Source organism: Miscanthus floridulus, unplaced genomic scaffold (assembly GCF_019320115.1).
Source record: "Miscanthus floridulus cultivar M001 unplaced genomic scaffold, ASM1932011v1 os_1376_2_3, whole genome shotgun sequence".
Lineage (NCBI taxonomy): Eukaryota > Viridiplantae > Streptophyta > Magnoliopsida > Poales > Poaceae > Miscanthus > Miscanthus floridulus.
Genome location: NW_027097681.1, coordinates 14,597 through 36,418, shown reverse-complemented (window position 1 = coordinate 36,418; position 21,822 = coordinate 14,597). Strand labels below are relative to the sequence as shown.

Below are 21,822 nucleotides of genomic sequence, written 5' to 3'. Positions count from 1 at the left end.
CAAAATCTTATAAAGAACATATAGCTTATCTGGAAACCTTCTTTAGAAAGGTAGAACAACATGGGTTAATATTGTCTAAAAGGAAAATGGAGATATGTAAGGAAAAGATAAATTTTTTAGGTCATGAAATAGGTGAGGGAAAAATCTATTTACAAGATCATATTGCAAAGAAAATCTTAGAATTTCCAGATGTCATGAATGATAAGAAAACCCTGCAGCAATTCTTAGGAATAGTCAATTATGCTAGAAATTATATTGAAAATTTAGCTAAGTTAGCTGGTCCATTATATGCAAAATTAAGAAAAAATGGGCAAAAACATTTTAATTCTGAAGATATAAAGTTAGTAAGAACTATTAAAGAAAAGGTGAAAGATTTAAAACCTTTAGAGTTACCTTTAGATGATAATTATTTTATTATAGAGACAGATGTATCTAAGTTAGGATGGGGTGCAATATTAAAGCAAAAACCACACAAATATTCTCCAAAGTTAGAAGAACAAATATGTAGATATGCTTCAGGAAAATATAAGTTAAAAGCAATAAATAATACGGATAGAGAAATATTAGCTGTTATAAATGCAATAAATGCTTTTAGATTATATCTAGGTTTTAAAGAATTCACAGTTAGGACAGACTGTGAAGCTATATGTAGATACTACAATAAAATCAATAGTAAAAAAAGTTCAACTAGGAGATGGGTTTTATTTGAAGATATTATTACTGGAAACGGATATAAAGTAATATTTGAGCATATAAAAGGCAAAGATAATACCTTGCCTGATATATTTTCACGATCTTCTATTTTGCAGGAATGAAGAAAGGAACAAGCCCTATTGGGGGTGAATGTTTCAATTTCGGAACTGAAAATAAGTTAAGAATATTTCCGCCTAATACTTATAAATTCAAACCTAGAGACCATATTGTTCTAGATGATATACAAGAATGCATTCTAAACAATTTCTGGTTCCAATATAATAATAAAAGAGAAGATAAAGGATATATGCTAGCAATATTAAATAGTTTGGCTGAATATTTTTATATGATCAATGGAAAGATACAACCGAAAGAATCATCTGTCAATATAGAGAAAAGACATATATATGTTATATATAGGGGAAAGACACCAGGAATATATGTAACATTCAAATCAATCATAGCTCAACAGGTAGAAAGAGAAAATGATGGAGGTGTATCATGGAAAAAATATTCAGATATTGATCAAGCTCTCTCATATGCAAGAAGTATTTTGGGAGTAAATTATTTCATAGAACCAGCAGCAAAAGATTATATTCAAAAATATAAAAGGGCAAAAGATGTGAAGATAAATTTGCCAGGTATTAATATAAGAGAAGAAGGATCTTCAAGGGTATCCACATATAAAGATGTTGTGAAAAGAGACACAGAATCATTGAATGAAGAAGTTCTTGAGAAAAAAATAAAAGAAAGACTTGAAGCAAGAATTTCTTTATTGAAGAAAGATATAAAAGAAGAAGTCTTACAAGAAGTAAGACATAAAATAAATGAAAAATTTGAAAATATAAGGAAAGACTATGAAGAAAATATTAAGAAAGACTATGACTCAAAAATGAATATACAGATATCTGATGACGATGATAATGATGATGAGATGTTGGATATCCGTGGTCATGGACAAAGACCAGAATATTAGATTTCAATATGATGAAAAGAATATTGTGAGTTGTTGTCCTAGTATGAAATATGGCAACCTGAAGAAGTGGACAATGAAGAAAATATTGAAGAATCAATATAGACTCAGTTCAATATTAATATACTCATACAAGAAATATACTCCTTATGTTGATAAGGTTTATCAACAATTTGTCCGGGGGAAGAGATAATAATACATGCCATGGAGTTAATACTGCATGCCTATCCTTGATTTGATGTTTGCAACATCAATCATTCGGGCGTGGAAGACCATACCAAAGAATATCCAGAAGGATACTATCTGTGCGCGATGGAGGACAGCGCAAAAGGAATATACAGTCACTCTACTGTAGCCAGGATAATTATTCTCTGTCCAGCTGTCCAGGCAATAGTAAAGAATGATAATCGAAGACGTCGGCAGCTTCCTTAATCACGAAGGCACCTCAGACGATGACTTCGCCTCGAAGGCTTTGTCTGACGATAAGGCTCGCTCCTTCAGACGATAAGCATGAAGGACGCTCCCTCCGTGCTATAAAGCAAGACGCCGGGCGCATTCATTCATTATCGAATGCTCAAGCCGAAGACAACCACCGAAGCCTCAGACACCCGCTCTCATCCACCACCCACTCCACCAACTCCACACCCACACACATACACATGAAGACATGATCTCAGAAGCTCTCTGAGAAACATCCACCATGAATAGTAATACTCCACTACCGTTGTATTACTCCACCTTTGTAAATTAGAGAATAAAGGAAGTCACTGATCTTCCTGCGCTTGTAAGGTAATCCCTAAGGTTTGTGCTAAGTGCTTGGGGTTTCCCGAAAGGGAAAGCCGTATGTAAGCTTGCTCTGTGAAAATGAATTAAGCTTTTCCGTTTGAATCCCTGCCTTCCTTTAAGCTCGTTCATATGGGGCGACGTCTCTATGCTAGGGACCCTAGAGGAGAAACCTCTGCGTGTGTTGTTCTCGTGTTAGCCCAGATAGCGGCGTTTGTAGAGAACCCTGTGTGCGCAGAGAAGTGTTCCCCTTGGGTGGAACTGCCTGGGGAGACGATAGAGCCTGAGTCCTGTGTGTTCGTGGCTGGGGATAGCAAGGGAGTAGACCGGGTTAGTCTAGTTCTGAAGCAAGTTAGTGATGCATACGGTGAGTACCGAGTAGGACTGTCACAAGCATAGTACGCACGACCGGCTGAATTGTTGGTCTCGCCAGCCTGCAAAGATCCTTAGAAATATTCCGCATAAGCATATTCACTAAGCACCATATTAGCTAATCGCGAAAGCGACATATCAATATTTATATTCACTAATCGCGCGCTCGCTCATCCAGCGTGCATAAAATATTCGTAAATGAAAGCGACGCTTGCCTTGAATAGTGAAGTGGTTGAGCCACTCCCGGTGAGTGCTCGGGCACTGTTCATATCCCGAATCTGAATAGTAAACGCGAATTTGAATAGTGAATCTGAATTTGAATAGTGCTGTGAATAGTAACTCGAGAATTTTAAATTTTGAATTTTAAAATCCGAGTTCAGAAGGTACCCCCAGTCGTGTATATAGAACTACTATCCTGTACCCCCAGCTACAGGATAGTAGTTCTATATATATATATATATATATATTTCACGCAATCATATGCTTCATGAGGAATGCCATGTTCTTGAGATGGGGTCACAATTGAATAAGAATTTATCATCAGGGTTACGTTCTCACTAACTGAAATCACTTCTCTTAATTAGCCCACAGGACAGGATGAGAAAGAACTACAATACGTAGGATAGTATATATATGGAACATTAACATATCTGGCATCTGAAGATGAGATGGAAAAGGAAAGTACAAAGCTGAGAATTCTTCCTATGAACAGCTCCATTGTGGCGCTTGAACAAGCTCGCCAATGTACGTGTGAATTGTGATCTTCATTCAGTATATTACACCCTGGTGCATTAGGTATATATATCCCGTCTGATCGATTTGCCATTCAACTGAATATTCCTTCACTAGGCATTATTGTTGCACCGACCATTCTAATGGGATTTGTCTTCTGAGTCAAGGCCATCACTCATAAGCTGCGAAATAAAGATCAAACCACCCAAATTTTAGCACCAGCAATGAACCTACAAAAAAAAAACGGTCATCGTATCATACAACTTTGACAGGAAATTTATACTTTTAATTGCAGTGTTGTAGCTTACCACATTGAATACCACAATGACCTTGAACTCGAGCTTCTTGATCTAGATCTCCAGAACAATGACTGCAAAACCCAAGAAATTTCATTCAGTGATCTATGATCATTACTGGCAGAGCTCATCGCATAAATAAGTTTCCACATATGCATTGTTATTTAACCGTGTGCATAGTGTGGTTGAAACTTGAAAGCATATATGTTCTTACAGTCAGTATCAGTTTTATCCCACTTGATTCTGTCAGAGCCCTTTTCATCATCCTCTTCATCGTGGCGACCATCCCGTATCATCCTCCTCCCACTCGGTTTGTCATCGAGGTAGTACTTCCTGGATGACACTGCAGCATTGCTCGGGCGAGCATTCATCTTCTTCTGAAGCATCGTTCTGAACAACTGTGTGTGCACTCAAAAACAGGAGAGAACCATATATATTAGCGTTTAAACTTTGTCTGGTGACAAGACATGAACTCAGACATATATATTTCATGTGCGTTGCTAATATAACGCAGGTACCTTCTCCATCCTTGATTCAACTGGATCCTTCAAGCTCGGTGCGGGGGCGAAGCCGCCATGGCAGACGAACATCTTTTTCAGGAGGAACTTGAACGACTTCTTCTTGATGGTGGTGCCGTTACTGTTGACGAGGAGATCCCTGGCCTTGCTCAGTATGATCTGCGTGTCCGGCGAGAACGCCTCGCCGTTCTCGCCACCACTGTCGCCCGCGGCGTGCCTCAGGGAGATCCTCCGGTCGACCTCGAGGCTGGAGGGGCAGTTGAGGAACCTGTCGAGCGGCAGCTGGCTGGCGCGGTCCTCGTCGGTGGCGCCCGACCCGCGGGATGAGCTGGACTTGGACTTGGCGCGCCGGAGCAGCTTGTTCAGCGCGTCCTGCAGCTTCTTCACCTCCTCGATGGTGAAGTCCAGCACGTCGGCCTGCGACGCGCGAGGCGGGCCTCCACCTCCATCCCCCGCCGCCGGCGGTGGGTCGTCGCCCAGTGTACCGATCGAGAGGAGGCCCTGTGGCGGCCAGTCGCCGTTGGGGATCTTGTCCTCGCGCGCGTGGTCTTGGCGGCAGCTTTCTGACGTAGAAATGCAGCATCATGCATGCCATTGAAGCGATTCGTTCGTCAGCACGAAGCTAAGAAGAACGCACGTACGAAAGGAATCACTCACCGCGAGCTGAGCTAATGGCGGCGGCCTCGGGTCGCCTCTTCTCATGTTTACCATTGAAGCGATTCTGCATCCAGTTAATGATCTGCAGGGTGCAGACAATGCAAAATTAACCGCGGAACGTACACTAGCTAGAAAAGAACACATGGAAGAATAGCTGTCAGTGGATGAAAACCAAAAGCTAGCTTTCAGTGGAAAGTGGAATTTAATTACCCCCATATCTTGTACGTACTGCTCCCGGAGAAGAATTAGCAGTAGTATGTGAATATCCGAGCAGAGCAGAGTGTGACAGTCTGCAAGAGCGGCTGGGAGTGGGAGGCAACAGAAGCTCGATCGGTTCCAGGGTTCTGTGATTGGTCAATCAGGACGCCGCCGACTTGGCTATATGCATCCACTACACATTCATTGGGAGGTTTCCAGGGAGCAGAGAGAAGCTAAGCATGCAGTGAAAGAAAAGAGAGTAGAGTGGCTTTGGATGCAACCAGGGTCCCCTCCCCCCTGAATTAAATAGGGTTAGGGAGGCTAAACCCATGGCTACCTAGATTGATGGTAGTGGCCAAATTGCACAGTCGCATCCTGTTACGTTCTTACATGTACATGGGATGTTAATTAATTTTATTTTACTAGCTACTTGAGTGAAGTAGAGAATATGTTAGTATTACTGGGCGACTTTTTTATTTTATTTTATTTTCTCGATCAGTAATAAGAAAGTTCATAGCACCTCCTTTCTGGTTATTCTGGGATCAATGTGGGAGTTTCTTACACCTGCCGACGCGAATCATGGACATTAATTAGAGCAACTTTTTTAAAGTACGATACAGGCAAAATGCCCACATACAGTTAGAAAATAAAATTGTAATTTGACTTCACCAAAATAAGCATTGTAGGAAAATCTTATTTTATTTCCTTGATCGAAACTTCTTAGTATTTTCTTTCTGGTTATGGGATTATTGTGGGAGTTTAACACCCATGCTGGGGAAACCATATCTACAATGAAGCAATATCTTCCTTTCTTTTCTTTTCTTTTCTTTTTAAAAACAACAACACAATGGTGCTGATACACATTATATGAGCATCACTTCTAAGAGATTGGGCTTGTAAATCTTGAGATTGACAAAATTAGCATAGGCTTGTCTCGCTTTCGACGAAAATTCAATCTAACACTGGAAAAGAACAATTAGATGTAAATGTGAGCATTCATGTCAGCTGAGTCAGAAACTCAAACCCAACAGGACAGATTCCAATATAAGGAAGAAGGTACCTAACACTCATCACCCTATTCGCTTGATCGTATCAGTCATGATAGTGTTTTTCTCTCACAACAAAACAGCATCAGCCGGTTTATAAGCCTAAGCGAACAGGATGCATAGTGGCCACATTAGTGTGTTGTTGTGGTGGTTCTGCCACAAATTTAAAGAACATAAAGGATTAGTGCGCATTCTCTTGTTCCGCTACAGGGACTTGCTGCCCATGCATGATGCACATGGTCGTGCGTGTCTCAAGCTTACACACATGTAAACATGTCATCCAGCGTGGTGGCCTTTGCAGCTGTAATGCCAACGATACTGTCTCTCGCGTCTCGGTACCCGCTGATGGATGTTCTCACGGTAACGATGTACAGTTGTGTACTCCGCGTACGTAGGATCCGAGTAGCTGCGAACTCAAGTGCCACCGTCATTCGGGCTCTACTACTCCAAAGCACGCACCGACCCCGGCGCCCAATGCTACAGCCAGATCCCGAGCTAGCAGTAATTATCCCAGGTGCCCTGTGCGCGGCAGCCAATGGCCTTCGCCGACGTGGTGCGCGCCCGTCCGTTCGAGCCAAATCCCGGCAGAGCGGACGTGGGCTCGCACGCACCCAGCCATTCGGCCCCTATTGTATTCCTCCCGCGCGTCGGCCGTCGGGGGTCGCGCGCGGCCCATGCATGAGAGAGACCATCGCTCCTCCTTCCCGCTCCCCGGCAATCAGGCGGCCGCGGGGCGGGAGGAGAGGACCTCGTGGGGAGTAATCTACCAGGGAGGAACCGGTCATTAACAAACAGGTGTCAGCCCGACACGGGGTGCCCTGGCCGTGCACGCTGTCGTGACACTTGTCCCGGCTCTCGCATCGCACGGACAGCCTCCCATTGGCTGCCCGAGATCCCAGTCCCAGAGGTGGCGCACGCCTGCATAGGCTGCAGCTGCAGCTGCAGCTGCCTGCATGTGCATGGGCTTCCACTCTTTCTTTATACAGTCGTAGATGCAAAATAAGTACATGTTTAAGGCCATTTGGCCACAATGATGGAGCTTCTTTTTCTCTAGCATGTACTTCAACTGCATTCTACCATTTGGCAAGGCAACTTGCACTTCTCTGTAGACTGTAGACGGGCTTTGCAGTTTCCCGGGTGACCCTCCTGATCAGATATTCAGCATCAAATTCAGGAGGTACGGCTAGTTCCCAGTTGCCAAACTAAATCATCAGGCCAACTCACAGCAGCCACAGAGAATATCGCCGTTGTTTGGTTTGTATATGAAAATTATGTCAGCCATTGCGTTTGCTAGTCATTTTTCTGCCTAAGACTTGGGCGCCGACTTTTAAGGCCACAACCTGGGTGCGACGCCGCACCAGCGGCGTGGCTGGCCGTGACTGGGAATCAAACAGCCCCATCAACTCCCAACATTGAACAGGCAGATATTCAGAAACAAGTACTACTCGAGTGTGTGGCCCTTTTGCATTGCATGTAACAAGAGCAAAATTAGAACGTTTGAACAGAGACAATGTACAACCAAGATCGATCCTCGTCGATCTAAGCTGATATATTGTATCTCATCCTCGCCCCACAACCCGGCCGCAAACTCTATTATGTACACTCCAAATCTCCAATCTTCCATACAATATACAAAACACAACGCCCGGAGCTCCCCTACTTCCTACTACGACTCTGACTCTCCGCAGCACACCTCCGCACAGCACTCGTAGCAGCCAAGGCACGCTAGAGCCGCGCAGATCTGTGCCATCAGAATGGCGCACTGGTCGTTCATCCTGTTGCACGCCTTGATGCAGCACATGCAGCAGAGGCAGTCAGCGACGCGGCTGCAACAGCCATTTCCCTTTTGGAGCATCACAAGTTTTTCTGCCGGATTCATGTCCCCAAATCCTGTGATGAGATTTTCCCTTGTAGCGTCTTTGTTACCGAATCCCAGTTTCAGGCCATGAAGCAGGATCCGTTGCTCATCTCTGCCTTTCTGTCCTTTTAGTTTTTGCTTGACCTGTTCAAGTACACAAAGCTCAGCAACAAGTCCTTTCACATCAAACTATTTATAATTGCAGCCAACGGGCCAACAGCAGCAAATAGTTATGAGCTATAATTATTGTCTCCACATATGAAAAGACCCACTTTTAACTGATTTATATTTGGAAAAGGAACATAAGTGATCAAAACCTATTTTATGAAAGCCCCTACACCAAAACAGAATGAATATCATGGAAGAATAGCATATTGGACCTACCTTTTGTGTTCCATCTACTTTATCCAGATTTGTTTGAAGTAAGATCATTTCTGTGTACTCCGATGGAACACCATTTTGTATGCTTAATTTAATCACCTGCAAGATTGAGAAGAATCCCTTGTTATTCAAAGATGTGCAAGAGAGAAAACCAAAGCAAAAATAAAATACTCACTACAAAGTTTAGTTGGAGGTTATTTTGCTGTGTTTGTGGTGTGTTCTTTTCAAAAGCATTTTTAAGTCTTTGGCAAATCAGATTGAAGTTGAACAAACTTGTTTATCCATAGTATACTCACAGTAAATAGCAGTGCATTTTCAGTTCTGTTAATTTCCCCTTCAACTTACACCATAACATAACACTAAGATCAAATTTTGGGTCTAGGGCAAAAGGACAATTGCAAAGCCAAGGAAGTCTAGGGTGGCGCAGGCAAAGCAAAAAAAAAAAAAAAAAAAAAAGGCCGTGCTTTGGCCGGTCAAAAATTGTTCCCTTTTTTGTGGCTATAAGCCAAAAATTGGCTAGCCAAAATCGGCAAGGCCATTTTGGCCACCCGAGTTCACTATAGATTATTTTTTGTTGAACAGAATTTGGCTTGGCTGGCCACCAAACGAAGGCCAAGTTTCCTTGGCATGGCCAAATTTTTGCTTGAACTGCTAGGGCCATAAACTAAACACACCCTAGTTCAATCATTTGTCTGACCAAATACCCCACCTTTCTCTCCAGTTGTTTGTCTGCCGAAAGCCATGCCTTTGCTGTCATAAGATCAATCTGTTGTGTCACCAATACCTGAAATTCATACAAAAAGATCCTTAATGAATAAATATTTTTTGGAAAACTACACATATTTTGACCAAAAAAACTATCTCAAAAGCACAGCTTCCAGGAAAATTTTCACAATAATAACACACATTGTTCACAAAAAGTTTAAAACTAAACTTCTTAACGATTATTCCAGTCAACATAAATAAAACCAGTCCCACCAAGTGAAACTTTAAAAAGCGAGTTTTAATATAGGTGTCCACTGTCCAGAAGAACATGTGATTTTGTGGAAACTCTTTCTCAAGAGTACTTTTGTGATGCATTAGTTAGATTGATCAAGAAGGCTGTATTATCATGTAGTAGTTTTGTCCTAAGTCAAAACTCAAGTAGAGAAGTCACAAGCATAACGTACAAAAAAATAGCTTCAGCAATCAGCATCTTACTTTGTCAAGAGGTATTTCCTTTAGTTGTTGGACCTTCAGTTCAATCGAGATTTCCTTCATGTCAGCTAAGTAACCTTTAGCTTTAACTGTGTGTGGGAGTTTTCCTTGGTATTTTCCAGATACACACAAAGGAGAGTTTGCTGAAAGGTCTGGAATGTACTCAGAATCCACCTAACGAACAAAAGAACGGCAATTAGACAACCAAAACCAGTACTTTTCCAGCAAAACTTGCAGAATCTTTCTTCTTAATACAATGATACGCAGCTCTCGCGTGTTCTAGATAAAACATGAAGAACCTTGACTGGCCACCAACCCAGCCTAAAAACATGTTTCTTTATTGACAAATAGAATAGTTATTGAAAAACTTATCATGGATTATACAGTACAATTTTTAGTCTATACATCCGCATCTCCACAATTAAGCATGCTAAGGTAGTTTTATGAAGTTGTACTGTCACAAGTATTTAAAATAAAATAACAAAAGTATAATTACTAATCAATCATGCACAAACTCACTTCGAATTCATCAAGATGTGTCATAGCATCAATGGAGATATTTGCCACAATTGTACTTGATGCTCTCCTGAACCACTTTAGAATCCGATTTTCGACTGATGCTGGATAACAGATTCAGTAAAAAAAAAATTGGTTAAAACCATATATTTATATATTTACTAGTCCAATGCATGCATATAGCAATCATAGTGGAGATTTCTGACAGATTAAATTCGTTTATTGAACTTTAGATCATAATGTACACATAATAAAACAAAGACCTTGTAACATGTAGAAATAGAGCAAATGCAAACAGAACAAATGCTTCCTAGCTCTGAAGACCCAGAATACAAAACAAGGTTCAATATTTTTTTTGTCCATGTCAAGGAGATTTAGGAAATTGGATAAAATGTATATTTAAGCACAGCTAGAACTGATTACATCTTATATTTGCAATACATCAACAAGCAATGGAATCATGATGAAAGGTACATAAACGATAATGCAAAGACAAGAACCACAGATACCTGTCTCAAGTGCAGCATCGTAATGTCCCTTGCCAATTGAAGCTAACATGCACAGGAAATAGTGGTTGCAATACGATCCTAACATGTTCAAGTCACAACATCAGAAAAAAGAGAAAACATGTGATATCTAAAACATAATTTGACAAACTACACAAGAAAGAGCAAAACATAGTTTGATTCACAATAGTTACAAATCACAGAGTTAACAATCCTATTAAATTACGCATAGTTTTCTTTTGCACAGGAACTAACACTTGTATATAAAATTATGAGAAGACCATAGGTAAAATAAGGCAGACGAACTTTAGTTCAAGTCAAGAACAAAGGTACTACAAAAATTGCATTTTGATCGGAAGTCACAATAATATTACCTAGTCCAAAAGTAGAAATTCGGGGAGATTTAGAGCCTCTGTTGGTAAGCTCAGTTTTTGTAGTTTGGCAGATGTTATGCTCATCATCAACAGAACCATCAGTAATAAGATATATTTGTGGAAGTGTGTCATGAACACTTGATAGTAATGCCAGTGCCTTACATGAAGAAATGACCAGTATGAATAACAAAACAAGAGAAATCCGGATTACAAGATAAGAAAAATCCCAACTGAAGTTGTTCAAAATGCCATACCTCACTCAAAGGATGCATAACATCTGTGCCACCCTCAGCAACAAAGTTTGCATTCATCCAATCAGTTGCACTTGCTATTGCTTTGTCATTTACTTGCTCTAAACAGGAAGAGAATGAGTGAAGCTCGTCATTAAATGTTATAATGTTGAAGTAATCCCCTTCCACAAGCTCTGAAAGAGCAGTAGAAACTGCACGCTTGACATTCTCAAGAGGCCTTCCTTGCATGCTTCCACTTGTGTCAACAATAAACACAACTGCTTTTCTGAATACCTATTGAAATAGCTCGGATGAGATAAAGGACCATGAAGGCATATCTCTTGAAATACAAAGGGGGCAAACATGATGATGAACTTCTTCTGAGCCGATGAAGCAAAACAGGTACTAAAAGGCTATAAAGGTACTAAAAGGAGAATAGAGGCAAATGACAATTTAGAAGAATCTCATGGTAAAATTCCATGCAGCTTAAAAGGAGCTGATACAGCTTGACATCCCTGACCTTGAAATAGATAACATTCCAAGTGCAGGGATATCAATCAAGATAATGTTGCAAGTAGCAGCAACTAACCTTTCTGTTGCCACTTCCAGGTAGAAGAAAAATGCAGAACATATCTCTTTCATCATAGTCACGTAATGTTGCGGGTTGCACAAGCACACCACCAGACAAATCGCCAGAGTAAACCTACACATATCAACATAAAATTGAAATTAGGCAAAGGACAGAATATTCAGCAAGATTATAAACTTTTATCTGCTGAATATCATGATGAGCTAGATTAGCAAGATAGTTCGGCATCGGCCTGTAGGGAACATCATTGCAGAAAAACTCACACTGTATGAAAAATTGAAATCTTTGCTCGACCAATTCTCAACAATGGTTTCATGATGGAAAAACAATTTATCTCCCTGCCTACTCTTTTCCTGAAATGAAAATAAAAATCCGGAAGATCAAACCTAGGCAGAGTTCCTAATGCTCCAAATGCACATCAGGACAGTTAATAAAATTAGATCACCTTCAACGGGTGGCTTGTTCCTTGCAGCAAAACCTCTTTACTGAAACCACTGTTCACAGACAACTGAATTTTTTCCCTCTTCATGAACACTTTTGGTAATGGGTTGGCAAAGTATGGATAACGGAAAGGTATTTCAACAGAGAAACGGCCACTGTCATATAGTAACTTCTGAGACCATCGAAATGTAGCACAAATGTCTGCTCCTCCCTCAACCTTGATGAATGAGACAAGCAGCGAATCAGCAAAGCATGATAGGACTTCCAATCATCAAAAACAAGGCACTGGGGAGACCAAAGCACATACCTGAGGTATTGTCAAGAAAAACAGATGTGGCTTCAGAAGGCCACCACTCTCAATTTTTGCATGATTCTCCAAAGTGTCTTCTACTTCGATTACTTGGGTATTATATGATCTTCTTCCGACAGTAACCTCAGCGCCTAGAATTGAACCCTATTAGCCAAACCGTTCTTAGGTTGAGACCAATCCAAATGGAAACTGATGTTTCTTAACAACGTATGTATGCAAGATAGTCAATGCTTGGCTTGATTTTGTGGTGATGTCTATCAATAATGGATGAAAGCAATGCATATAAACAAATGATGAAAGAGGAAATTCTTTGTTACTCGTACCTATCATGTTATTAAATTGAGCAATCAGAACACCAATCGATAAAAAAAACTATCCCTGGCAATCAGAACATCAATCGATAAAAAAATATCTGTCTGAAAGCAGGCAAGATGCCGACCTTGCATGGACCTAATGACATGCAACAGTCATTAAAAGAGAATAAGAACTTGAATATCAAAATTAATTCCACTGGATGTTAAGATGTTAAGGAACATCACATATACTTTCACTGCCAGATGTTTTTCAAAGCCCAAGCAATCCAATGTGCGTCCAAATGGGAACACAAGATGATCCCCCGTGCACAGTGAGCAAGATTGCCCATTGCATAACAGGTTCACTGTCATGAAAATCAGGTTACCTCTCTGCAGAACCAACAGTTCCCTTCTAGTGTTTGATTTCCCATGGACAAAGCAAGGAATTACTTTTAACTGCTTAAGCAACTACACTGCAAATTACTGTTATGTTACATCTAAAGCGTGAATACACTCATATTGCTTATCTAAGAATAAGAATCCATGAACCCAGTCTTAGTGTTACCTGTAGTTTACATGGCAAATCATTGGTCGCAGACAATACCCTTCCAACAAGAAGATCGATCAAAACACATGAAAACAGTGGCAAATGCAACAAAAAGACCCAACATCACCAGCGGCAACTACGTACAAACGCATCAAATGAGTCATGTTCTGAATGAATAGCATTAGTTTACGGGTCATATACACAGATAAAAACGCAATGGAAGGCAAAAGTCCATACACCGAAAATCAAATTAGTACATGGGCCTTCCTGACCCAATCGCTCTGGTCAAACGGTTTGGTTATACTACAACCGCAATCATTTGAGCCCCCACCAAACTGAATCTTACGAGGCAAGTCAACACTCAACAGAATCAGGGGAAAAAAACAGAGAATGCGAGCGAAATGCCAAGCCGCGATAACATAGCGCAGAAACCCGATCGTGCTCACCTGCTCGGCCAAGGGCACGACGAGGCGCACGTTGCACTCGCGGCTTCGCGTGATGCAGTGCAGCCACCAGCGCGCGCGCAGGGTGACGTGCGCGGCGTCGAGCGCGCAGTCGACGGCCAGGTCGACCTCCTTCATCTGCAGCGGGATGAGCGCGGGCGGGTCGAGGTGGCCGTAGACGTAGGGCTGGTAGCTGGGCACGTCGGGAGTGTCGACGGCGGCCGGGTCGGTGACCACCGCGTAGGCCATCGGCGCCGTGGGGAGCAGCCGCGGGTCGGGCCCCGACGCCGCGGCGGCCGACACGGTGCGCTCCATCCCCGCCGGCGGGCGCGGCGGGGGCAGCCCTCCCGGGAGCACGAGCCGCTTCGAGAGCTTGAGCCCGTCCTCCACCGCGCGCGCGAACTCCTCCATGGTGGGGTAAGGCGGGGAGGGGCGGGGCGCGCGCGAACGAATGACGATCCGCTAGGGTTCCGACGCGGTGAGGGTGAGGGTGAGGGCGAGGGCGAGGGCGATGCCGGGAGGAGGGGCGAGGGAGAGGACGAGGCGGCGGCGGCGGCGGCGGTATGGCTGGTTTTGATTTGGAAGGTAGGGAACGGGGAGGGAGGAAGACGGAGCGCGGCGTGTTTTTATTTGGTTGGCCGCTGCTGCCTACGTCCGGGTGAAGGAAGGCGAAGGGCAAGGTGATTAGAAACTTGCCCCGCCGGCCCGCGCCCGAGGAGGGGAATGATGAGCTGGCTGGGGGCTGGCTGGGGCGTGGGCGGTGAGAATAGGCGTGAGGAGGGAGGCGCCGTGTCCGTGGTGGCGTCGCGTGGACGAGGACGACCTGTGGCTGATTGATTCGTCCGTCGTTAATCGTTGGGGCGACCAGTGAGATTGGGTTGGTACAGTGCGGTCTGTTGGGATGGAGCTTGGGGTTGGTATCTTTCATTGGCTCTCACGGTTTTCTTTCGTTTGTTTACACATTGCCTACCCCCAAACGTTTGCAGGATGCTTGCTATTTGTTTAGCAAAGCTAGAGGATGACAGGCATTGTCTGATAAAACATGCGATTAAGTTATGGTGTCTGGGCAATAAAACAACAGAACGATTTATGAGTGTGTTGGTTTGTTACCGTAACTTACCAAATCACACCACAATTTTTGTGCCTAACTTGTGGTGGTTGTTTGGTTAGTTGCTGTATTTGCGGCGTGCTGTGGCACGACCACTCGTCCACCACAGTCCTGGTGTCGTCCTTGCTATGGCGCGGTGAGCTTAGGCGTAGGTCCGACAAGCCCTATAATTTTATCTGTTGTTTGTAAAGTCATCAATTTATTAAAAAAAATCATGTTTTAGTATAATATTATCAGTTGTTGATACCAATCTAAGTTTCAGAGGATATGACATGTTACTGATTAGCAAAACAAGCTTATCATTGCAACTAGCCAACTATAATGCACAAGGGACTTTGGTTTACAACAATTTTCATTCTGTTGCCTTCAAAAAGCATTTTTCATTCTGCACTTATCAAAAGAGAAAAAAAAAATAGATCATGACTTCTCAGTTTATAGAAAAACTGGGAGACAAAGACATGGATAATAATAGGAAGTAAGTCCTTGTTTAGTTTCTCCCTAAAAGTTTACACCCTATCACATCGAATGTTAGGACACATGCTTAGAGTATTAAATATAGACTAAAAAATAACTAATTGCACAGATCGCGACGGCTTTGCGAGACGAATGTTTTAAGCCTAATTAATCTATGATTTGATAATAAAAGTGTTACAGTAACACATGCACTAATGATAGATTAATTAGACTTAATAATTTTATCTCGTGATTTACTATCCGATTCTATAATTTATTTTTTTATTAGTATCAAATACCCCTGCGACACCCATATAACACTGATGTGACTTCAAAACTTTACGCTGGATTTAAATGGCCTAAAGTTACCCCTAGACATCGCCATCCATAGCCTAACAGGCACGACCATCTTGGCTAAGAAATGCAACGTGGCCATCGCCATCTGGTCGATCTTAGCCTATGTAATCACTCGCTACTATCCCATCACGCCTTGTCTTTCCACCAAACATCAATACTTTTTTTAGAGACACCAAACTTTAATACAATATATATACTACTAGTGTTTAGAGACGTGCTCGATCACATAACACGCCCTAACAACAGTGGATTAGCTAGCGTAGCTCACGCGAGCAGCTGCCGACGGTGGCGCCCGGCACTTTTCCGCGGGCGGTGAGCGGACTCGCGGAAGGACTCGGTGTCTCTCGTCCTTGTTCACGCACCAAAAGTCCGAAATCTCCGCCGCCCCAACGGCCAGTTTCCACACTGACCCCGCCGCGGCGGCCGGCCGACTCGCCGCCCGCCACGTGAGGCCGTTGGAGCGCTCCTCGGGAACCAACGGGCTGGATCCAGGCGCCACCGCGTGGGCGCGTGGCGTCGTCTGTGGCGGGGAGTCGGGGGACCGACGGACCGACACGCGGCGTCCAGTCCGGCCGTCCGGGTCCCCGAGTCCGGCCTATGCATGCAATGCAGCTGCAACGGCTACTGTAGTTGGTGGCCTTCCCTTTCGGTGTGGATGCGAGGGCAAAGTACGGCGCACCTGGCCCGCTTTCTCTTTCTGGGGCCGCGGCCTGGGCCCTTCCGCGGTTCTGCGGCCGTTGGACTGGACGGTTCTATTCTGGGCTTCTGCCTCTGCATCTTTCTTCGGGAGCAGCAATCATGCTTTTCAGAGACCATATGTTTGTGCTTGTGGGCCACCGCCTAACGTTTCTGGCTTCTGCATCGGCGCTGCTCCTCTGGCTGACCGATAAGTCATGGGTAGTGAAAGTATTATTGGCAAGATTGCCGTGAGAGAAAAATACAGGTTATAAACTAACCGTACATACACGTGTTCACCTGTCCAGAGCCCTTTTTTTTTTCTTTCGTGCCAAAAGATGTATACAGTACTAGCGTACTCCGCCGCTGCACTGCACGCCTGATTGTTTGCCGGAGGAACAGCAGCGCGCGTCCGATAGGGACGCCGGACGCGGGTGATTGTTCGGCTCCACCTGCAAGTGTCTGCAGGTTAGCAAAACCGTCCTGAAAGCTCGCTCGACAGTCGGCAACAATCGTTTCTCTGCCCGTAGTCGTCGACTAAGGCTGGATAACGGCTGGATAACGAGATAACGAGCTGGCTCAGCTCGTTCTGGCTCGTTAAAATAACGAGTTAGCTCGGCTCGGCTTGTTATTCTAACGAGCTAGAAAGTCAGCTCGGCTTGGTTCGTTAAAAGCTTGAGCTGGCTCATTAAGCTCGCGAGACAGATGTAAAAATACACAAAATATAATATTTGCATTTATCTAAAATTTGAGAACAATAATAATATAACAGAAATACATCTAGACCAGTTACCAATTAATTTATAGGGTCTAGATTAGTTATCAGTTAATTGTAAAGTGCAAGACATGAAGTAATACAAAAACTAATATAAGTTTTGATACTTTTTTCTGGAAGCTTGGTTCGTTTAGCTTGCAAGCGGCTCGCGAGCTGGCTTGAGTTGGCTCGTTATAGCTAACGAGCTAAAATCTTGGCTTGACTCAGCTCGTTATCATAACGAGCCTCGTTATCATAACGAGCCAAGCCGAGCCGAGTCGAGTCAGTCACGAGCCGAGTAAGCTAACCGAGCTTCGAGTTTTTCGTCCAACCTTATTGTCGACCTATGCCATCCGATTTGTCCACGTGATTCTCTTTCTTTCTTACGAAAAACTCAAGAGTCGTTGTCGACGGTGCGGCCCACGGCCGCGAACCATGACGACGGGGCGATACGGTATCCCCGCGAGCCGCCCACGAGGGAGCTCGTGCTCGTAACCGTGGCGTGCTCGCGTGGACAAGGGATCGCCATGCGGGCTCACGGAAGCTGGCGTCCCGCGTCCAATCCACCTGTGCTTGGACAGCTGCCGCGCGACGGTCACGGGCCGACGGATCTGTTGAGCCTTGTCTGGAGCGGTTGCCGTGGTCGACCCACCCGAGCTTCGGTGCCACGTGCAGGAATTGATGCTCCGTGGTGGCGCCCTTCTACCCGGCCTGGGTGACCCCGGTTCTTCTCAGCGCCGCAGACGTCGGCTCCACCAACCTACGCTTCTACAGCCCTTATTACCACAAGAACTTCGAGGTCTCCCACACCCTGGAGGCACCAGGCGCCAAGTTCTGCTGCACCGCCAGGCGCCACCTGACGCTGTGCCAGCGGTCCAAGGTACTGGAAGCCGACCTCGTCACCGGCGATGTCCACGAGCTACCGCCGTCCATATACGGATGATTCCACTTCGTCGTCTACGACGGCGGCGCGGAGCCGGAGAGGATGTTCCGAAATTAGATTTGTGAAAAAGGCCGGGAAGATGGTGTTTTTAGCGTTTTAAGTTTAGACGTCGGAATCGGTTAACTCTGTTTTGCAGGAATTTATGACTGGTATAGCCTTTATGTGTATGTGATGCATGTATGTAATTAATTTATGGCTTGCATGTCGTGAGTATGACAATATGGCTGGAGCCACTAAGATATTGCCAAATTGATGTAATGGCCTGCGTGCCAAACTGTGATGATTCTATCCGCGACTATGTAATCTTCTTCACTGCCTTGCGTTAGTGATAGCTAGTCTTGGTGGACTCATCACTGAAGGATGGCATACATGGATCATGGAGATGGAGATCATCATGAGGAATAGTTCAATGGAGATGGAGATGGAGATCCCCAAAGGAACATTGGGCTATACCATGTCATATCTCTGTGTTAATACCGTTCTTACTATATTCTACTTTCATGTGCGATAATGTTTTTTGTCTACATGCGATGGTGAAGTAGAACGATCCCTCGGCAATGTTTAAGTTAAAATACTTCCCCAAACCTTGCACTGTCAGGTGTCTTGTACAATCGGTGGTGGGTCTATGAAATTAGTGTGCCACTGGTTTTCCTTGACTAGACAAGTTCGTATCGGATACTTACAGCAGAAGGGTTGGTTACTTGAACAAGGTCATCATAACGGTTAGGGACCTTGGAGCATGAGTAGTTGGGCACCAAAGCATAGAGATGCTACCCAACAACAAGAGTCATATGTGATATGATTAGCAAAGATTTGCTTATCAATCTACCATGTCCTCTAGCAGTGATGCTAAAGCTCACTAGTAGACTTGTTAGCTGTGGATCTTGAATCACTAAGTTTCAATAGAGGGATATTGATTTTAGTGGGAGTAGATTATATTAAAGTTTTAATATTGTTTACTATATCTTGGATACATTGTCTTAGTATTTTGCATTACTTTTGTTGTAGATAAATGGCACCTAGCAATCAACCATTTACTTTGCGTTCAATTCTTGAGAAAGATAAGTTGAATGGAACAAACTATACGGATTGGATCCGCAACCTGAGAATTGTTCTCAGGGCAGAGAAAAAGGAAGAAATTCTAGACACCCCATTACCAGATGAGCCTGCTGATAATGCACCTGCTGCAGAGAAAAATGCTTACAAGAAAGCATGTGATGCTGATCTTGAAGTGAGTTGCCTTATGCTTGCTTGTATGGAACCAGATTTGCAGTTACAGTTTAACAATAACTATGCAGCGCATGATATGATCGTGGCGCTCAATGATATGTTCCAGACTCAAGCCAGGACTGAAAGGTTCAATGTCTCAAAGGCTTTTGCTGAAACCAAGCTAGCAGAGGGCGCAACAGTTGGGCCACATGTGATCAAAATGGTTGGTTACACTCAGAGGTTGGAGAAGCTGGGCTTCCCAATTGGCCCTAAATTAGCTACTGATTTTATTCTCGCGTCTCTTCTGCCTAGCTATGGAAATTTCGTCGCGAACTACCATATGCATGGGGCGGAGAAGGGCTTGAATGAGTTATGTGGCATGCTTAAAACAGCAGAGGCTGACATTAAGAAATGTGCTGACAGTAGCCATGTGATGGCGGTTCAAAACAAGCCTAAGTTTAAGAAGAAGGGCAATTCTTGGAAGAAGAAAAAGGGCAAGGCTAAAGATGAGATCTCTAAGCCAAACTCACCTACGCCCAAGGCTGGACCACCTGCTAATGCTAAGTGCTTTTATTGTCATGGGAAAGGTCACTGGAAGAGGAACTGCAAGTTGTACCTAGAATCCATTAAGGATCACGGCAGTAAAGGTACTCCTGCAGCTTGTACACTTGTTGTTTATGTTACAAACATTTTTCTTACTAATTCTTATATTAATTCTTGGGTATTTGATACCGGATCGGTTGCTCATATTTGCAATACGATGCAGGGAATGATAAGAAGTAGAAGCGTGGAAAAGGGAGAAGTTGATTTCCGCGTGGGCAATAATGCAAGAGTTACTGCGTTGAACGTCGAGACGATGCAACTCCACCTCCCGTCATGATTTATTATGGAGTTGAATAATTGTTATTTTGTTCCTAGTTTAAGTCAAAATATTGTGTCACCTTTATGTTTGATGAAGGATGGTTATTCATTTGCGAGTAAAGACAATGGTTGTGTGATCTCTAAAATGACATGTTTGTGGCTTCTGCATCCATTGTGAATGGGTTATTTATTTTAAATCTTGAAGTTGCTCCTGTCTATAATATAAGTGCTAAAAGGCCTTAGCTTAATGAGTTAAGTCCTACCTATATGTGGCATTGTCGTTTAGGTCATATAAGTGAGAATCGCATGAAGTGGCTCCATTCTGATGGGCTTTTAACTTTGTTTGATTTTGAATCATACGAGACATGTGAGGCTTGCCTGCTGGGCAAGATGACCAAGGCGCCTTTCATAGGTTTTCCTGAGAGGGCGACAGACTTGCTGGAACTCATACATATTGATGTATGCGGACCAATGAGTACGATAGCAAGAGGTAGATTCCAATACTTCATAACCTTCACTGATGACTTTAGTAGATATGGCTATGTCTACTTAATGAAACATAAGTCTGAGACATTTGAAAAGTTCAAGGAGTTTCAGAGTGAAGTAGAGAATTAACGTGGCAAGAAAATTAAGGCTTTGCGATCTAATCGTGGAGGTGAATATTTGAGCCACGAGTTTAGCAATCATCTAAAGAGTTGCAGAATTGTTCCAAAGTTTATGCCACCTAGAACGCCTCAGAGAAATGGCATGTCCGAGCGACGTAATCAAACTTTGTTGGACATGGTTCGGTCTATGATGAGCCAGTTAGACCTACCGTTATCATTTTGGGGATACGCTCTAGAAACTGCCGCTTTCACATTGAATAGGGTACCATCTAAGTCAGTAGTTAAGACACCATATGAGATGTGGACTGGTAAGAGTCCTAGTTTGTCTTTTCTGAAAATTTGGGGTTGTGAAGTTTATGTCAAACGACTTATGACAGATCGACTAACACCCAAATTAGACAAATGCTTTTTTGTGGGATATCCAAAGGAAACTTTAGGGTATTACTTCTACAACCGATCAGAGGGCAAAGTGTTTGTTGCTCGAAATGGTGTTTTCTTAGAGAAAGAGTTTCTCAAAAGAGATAAAGTGGACAGAAGGTGTATCTTGAAGAAGTTCAAGATGATCCAGTTGGGAAGGACTCTACGAGTGATGCTAATGTAGCAGAACAAATTGAGATACCCATGGCAATAGAAACACCGCCACAACCATGAAGGTCAGCAAGAATCCATGAGTTGCATGGGGATTTGTTATTGGTAGACGATGACGAACCTGTGACTTATGCGGAAGCAATGATGGACCCAGATTCCGAGAAATGGCAAAGTGCCATGAGATCCGAGATAGATTCCATGGGAAACAATCAAGTTTGGAACTTGGTTGACCCGCCTGATGGGGTTAGACCCATAGAGTGCAAATGGATCTATAAAAAGAAAAAGGATATGGATGGAAACGTTCACGTCTATAAAG

General features: G+C 43.5%; 3 protein-coding genes across 4 annotated transcripts; 1 reads left to right on the top strand and 2 right to left on the bottom strand.

Annotated features, from left to right (window-relative positions):
• Window positions 1-3,903: 3,903 nt before the first annotated feature.
• On the bottom strand, window positions 3,904-5,240 carry LOC136533973 (protein NEGATIVE GRAVITROPIC RESPONSE OF ROOTS-like). The gene is made up of 5 exons (XM_066526484.1): window positions 5,235-5,240; window positions 5,025-5,106; window positions 4,368-4,930; window positions 4,064-4,247; window positions 3,904-3,923 (listed from the first exon to the last, which is right to left on the bottom strand). Exons 1-5 carry the CDS (start codon window positions 5,238-5,240, stop codon window positions 3,904-3,906), a joined length of 855 nt encoding a protein of 284 aa, XP_066382581.1.
• Window positions 5,241-7,650: 2,410 nt separating this feature from the next.
• On the bottom strand, window positions 7,651-14,667 carry LOC136533974 (uncharacterized). Of its 2 annotated transcripts, XM_066526485.1 has the most exons (13): window positions 13,957-14,666; window positions 12,668-12,814; window positions 12,365-12,577; window positions 12,183-12,272; window positions 11,920-12,033; window positions 11,355-11,624; window positions 11,101-11,257; window positions 10,730-10,807; window positions 10,224-10,324; window positions 9,708-9,878; window positions 9,217-9,291; window positions 8,511-8,606; window positions 7,652-8,270 (listed from the first exon to the last, which is right to left on the bottom strand). In XM_066526485.1, the coding sequence occupies exons 1-13, from the start codon at window positions 14,362-14,364 to the stop codon at window positions 7,935-7,937; spliced, it is 2,256 nt and encodes a 751-aa protein (XP_066382582.1). In that variant the 5' UTR covers window positions 14,365-14,666; the 3' UTR covers window positions 7,652-7,934. The 2 variants fall into 2 exon arrangements, with proteins under 2 accessions (XP_066382583.1, XP_066382582.1); XM_066526486.1 differs by lacking the exon at window positions 10,730-10,807 and having other exon boundaries at window positions 7,651-8,270; window positions 13,957-14,667.
• A 4,588-nt stretch (window positions 14,668-19,255) lies between these two features.
• On the top strand, window positions 19,256-20,332 carry LOC136533972 (uncharacterized). The gene has a single exon (XM_066526483.1). The coding sequence runs from the start codon at window positions 19,256-19,258 to the stop codon at window positions 20,330-20,332; it is 1,077 nt and encodes a 358-aa protein (XP_066382580.1).
• Window positions 20,333-21,822: the final 1,490 nt, after the last annotated feature.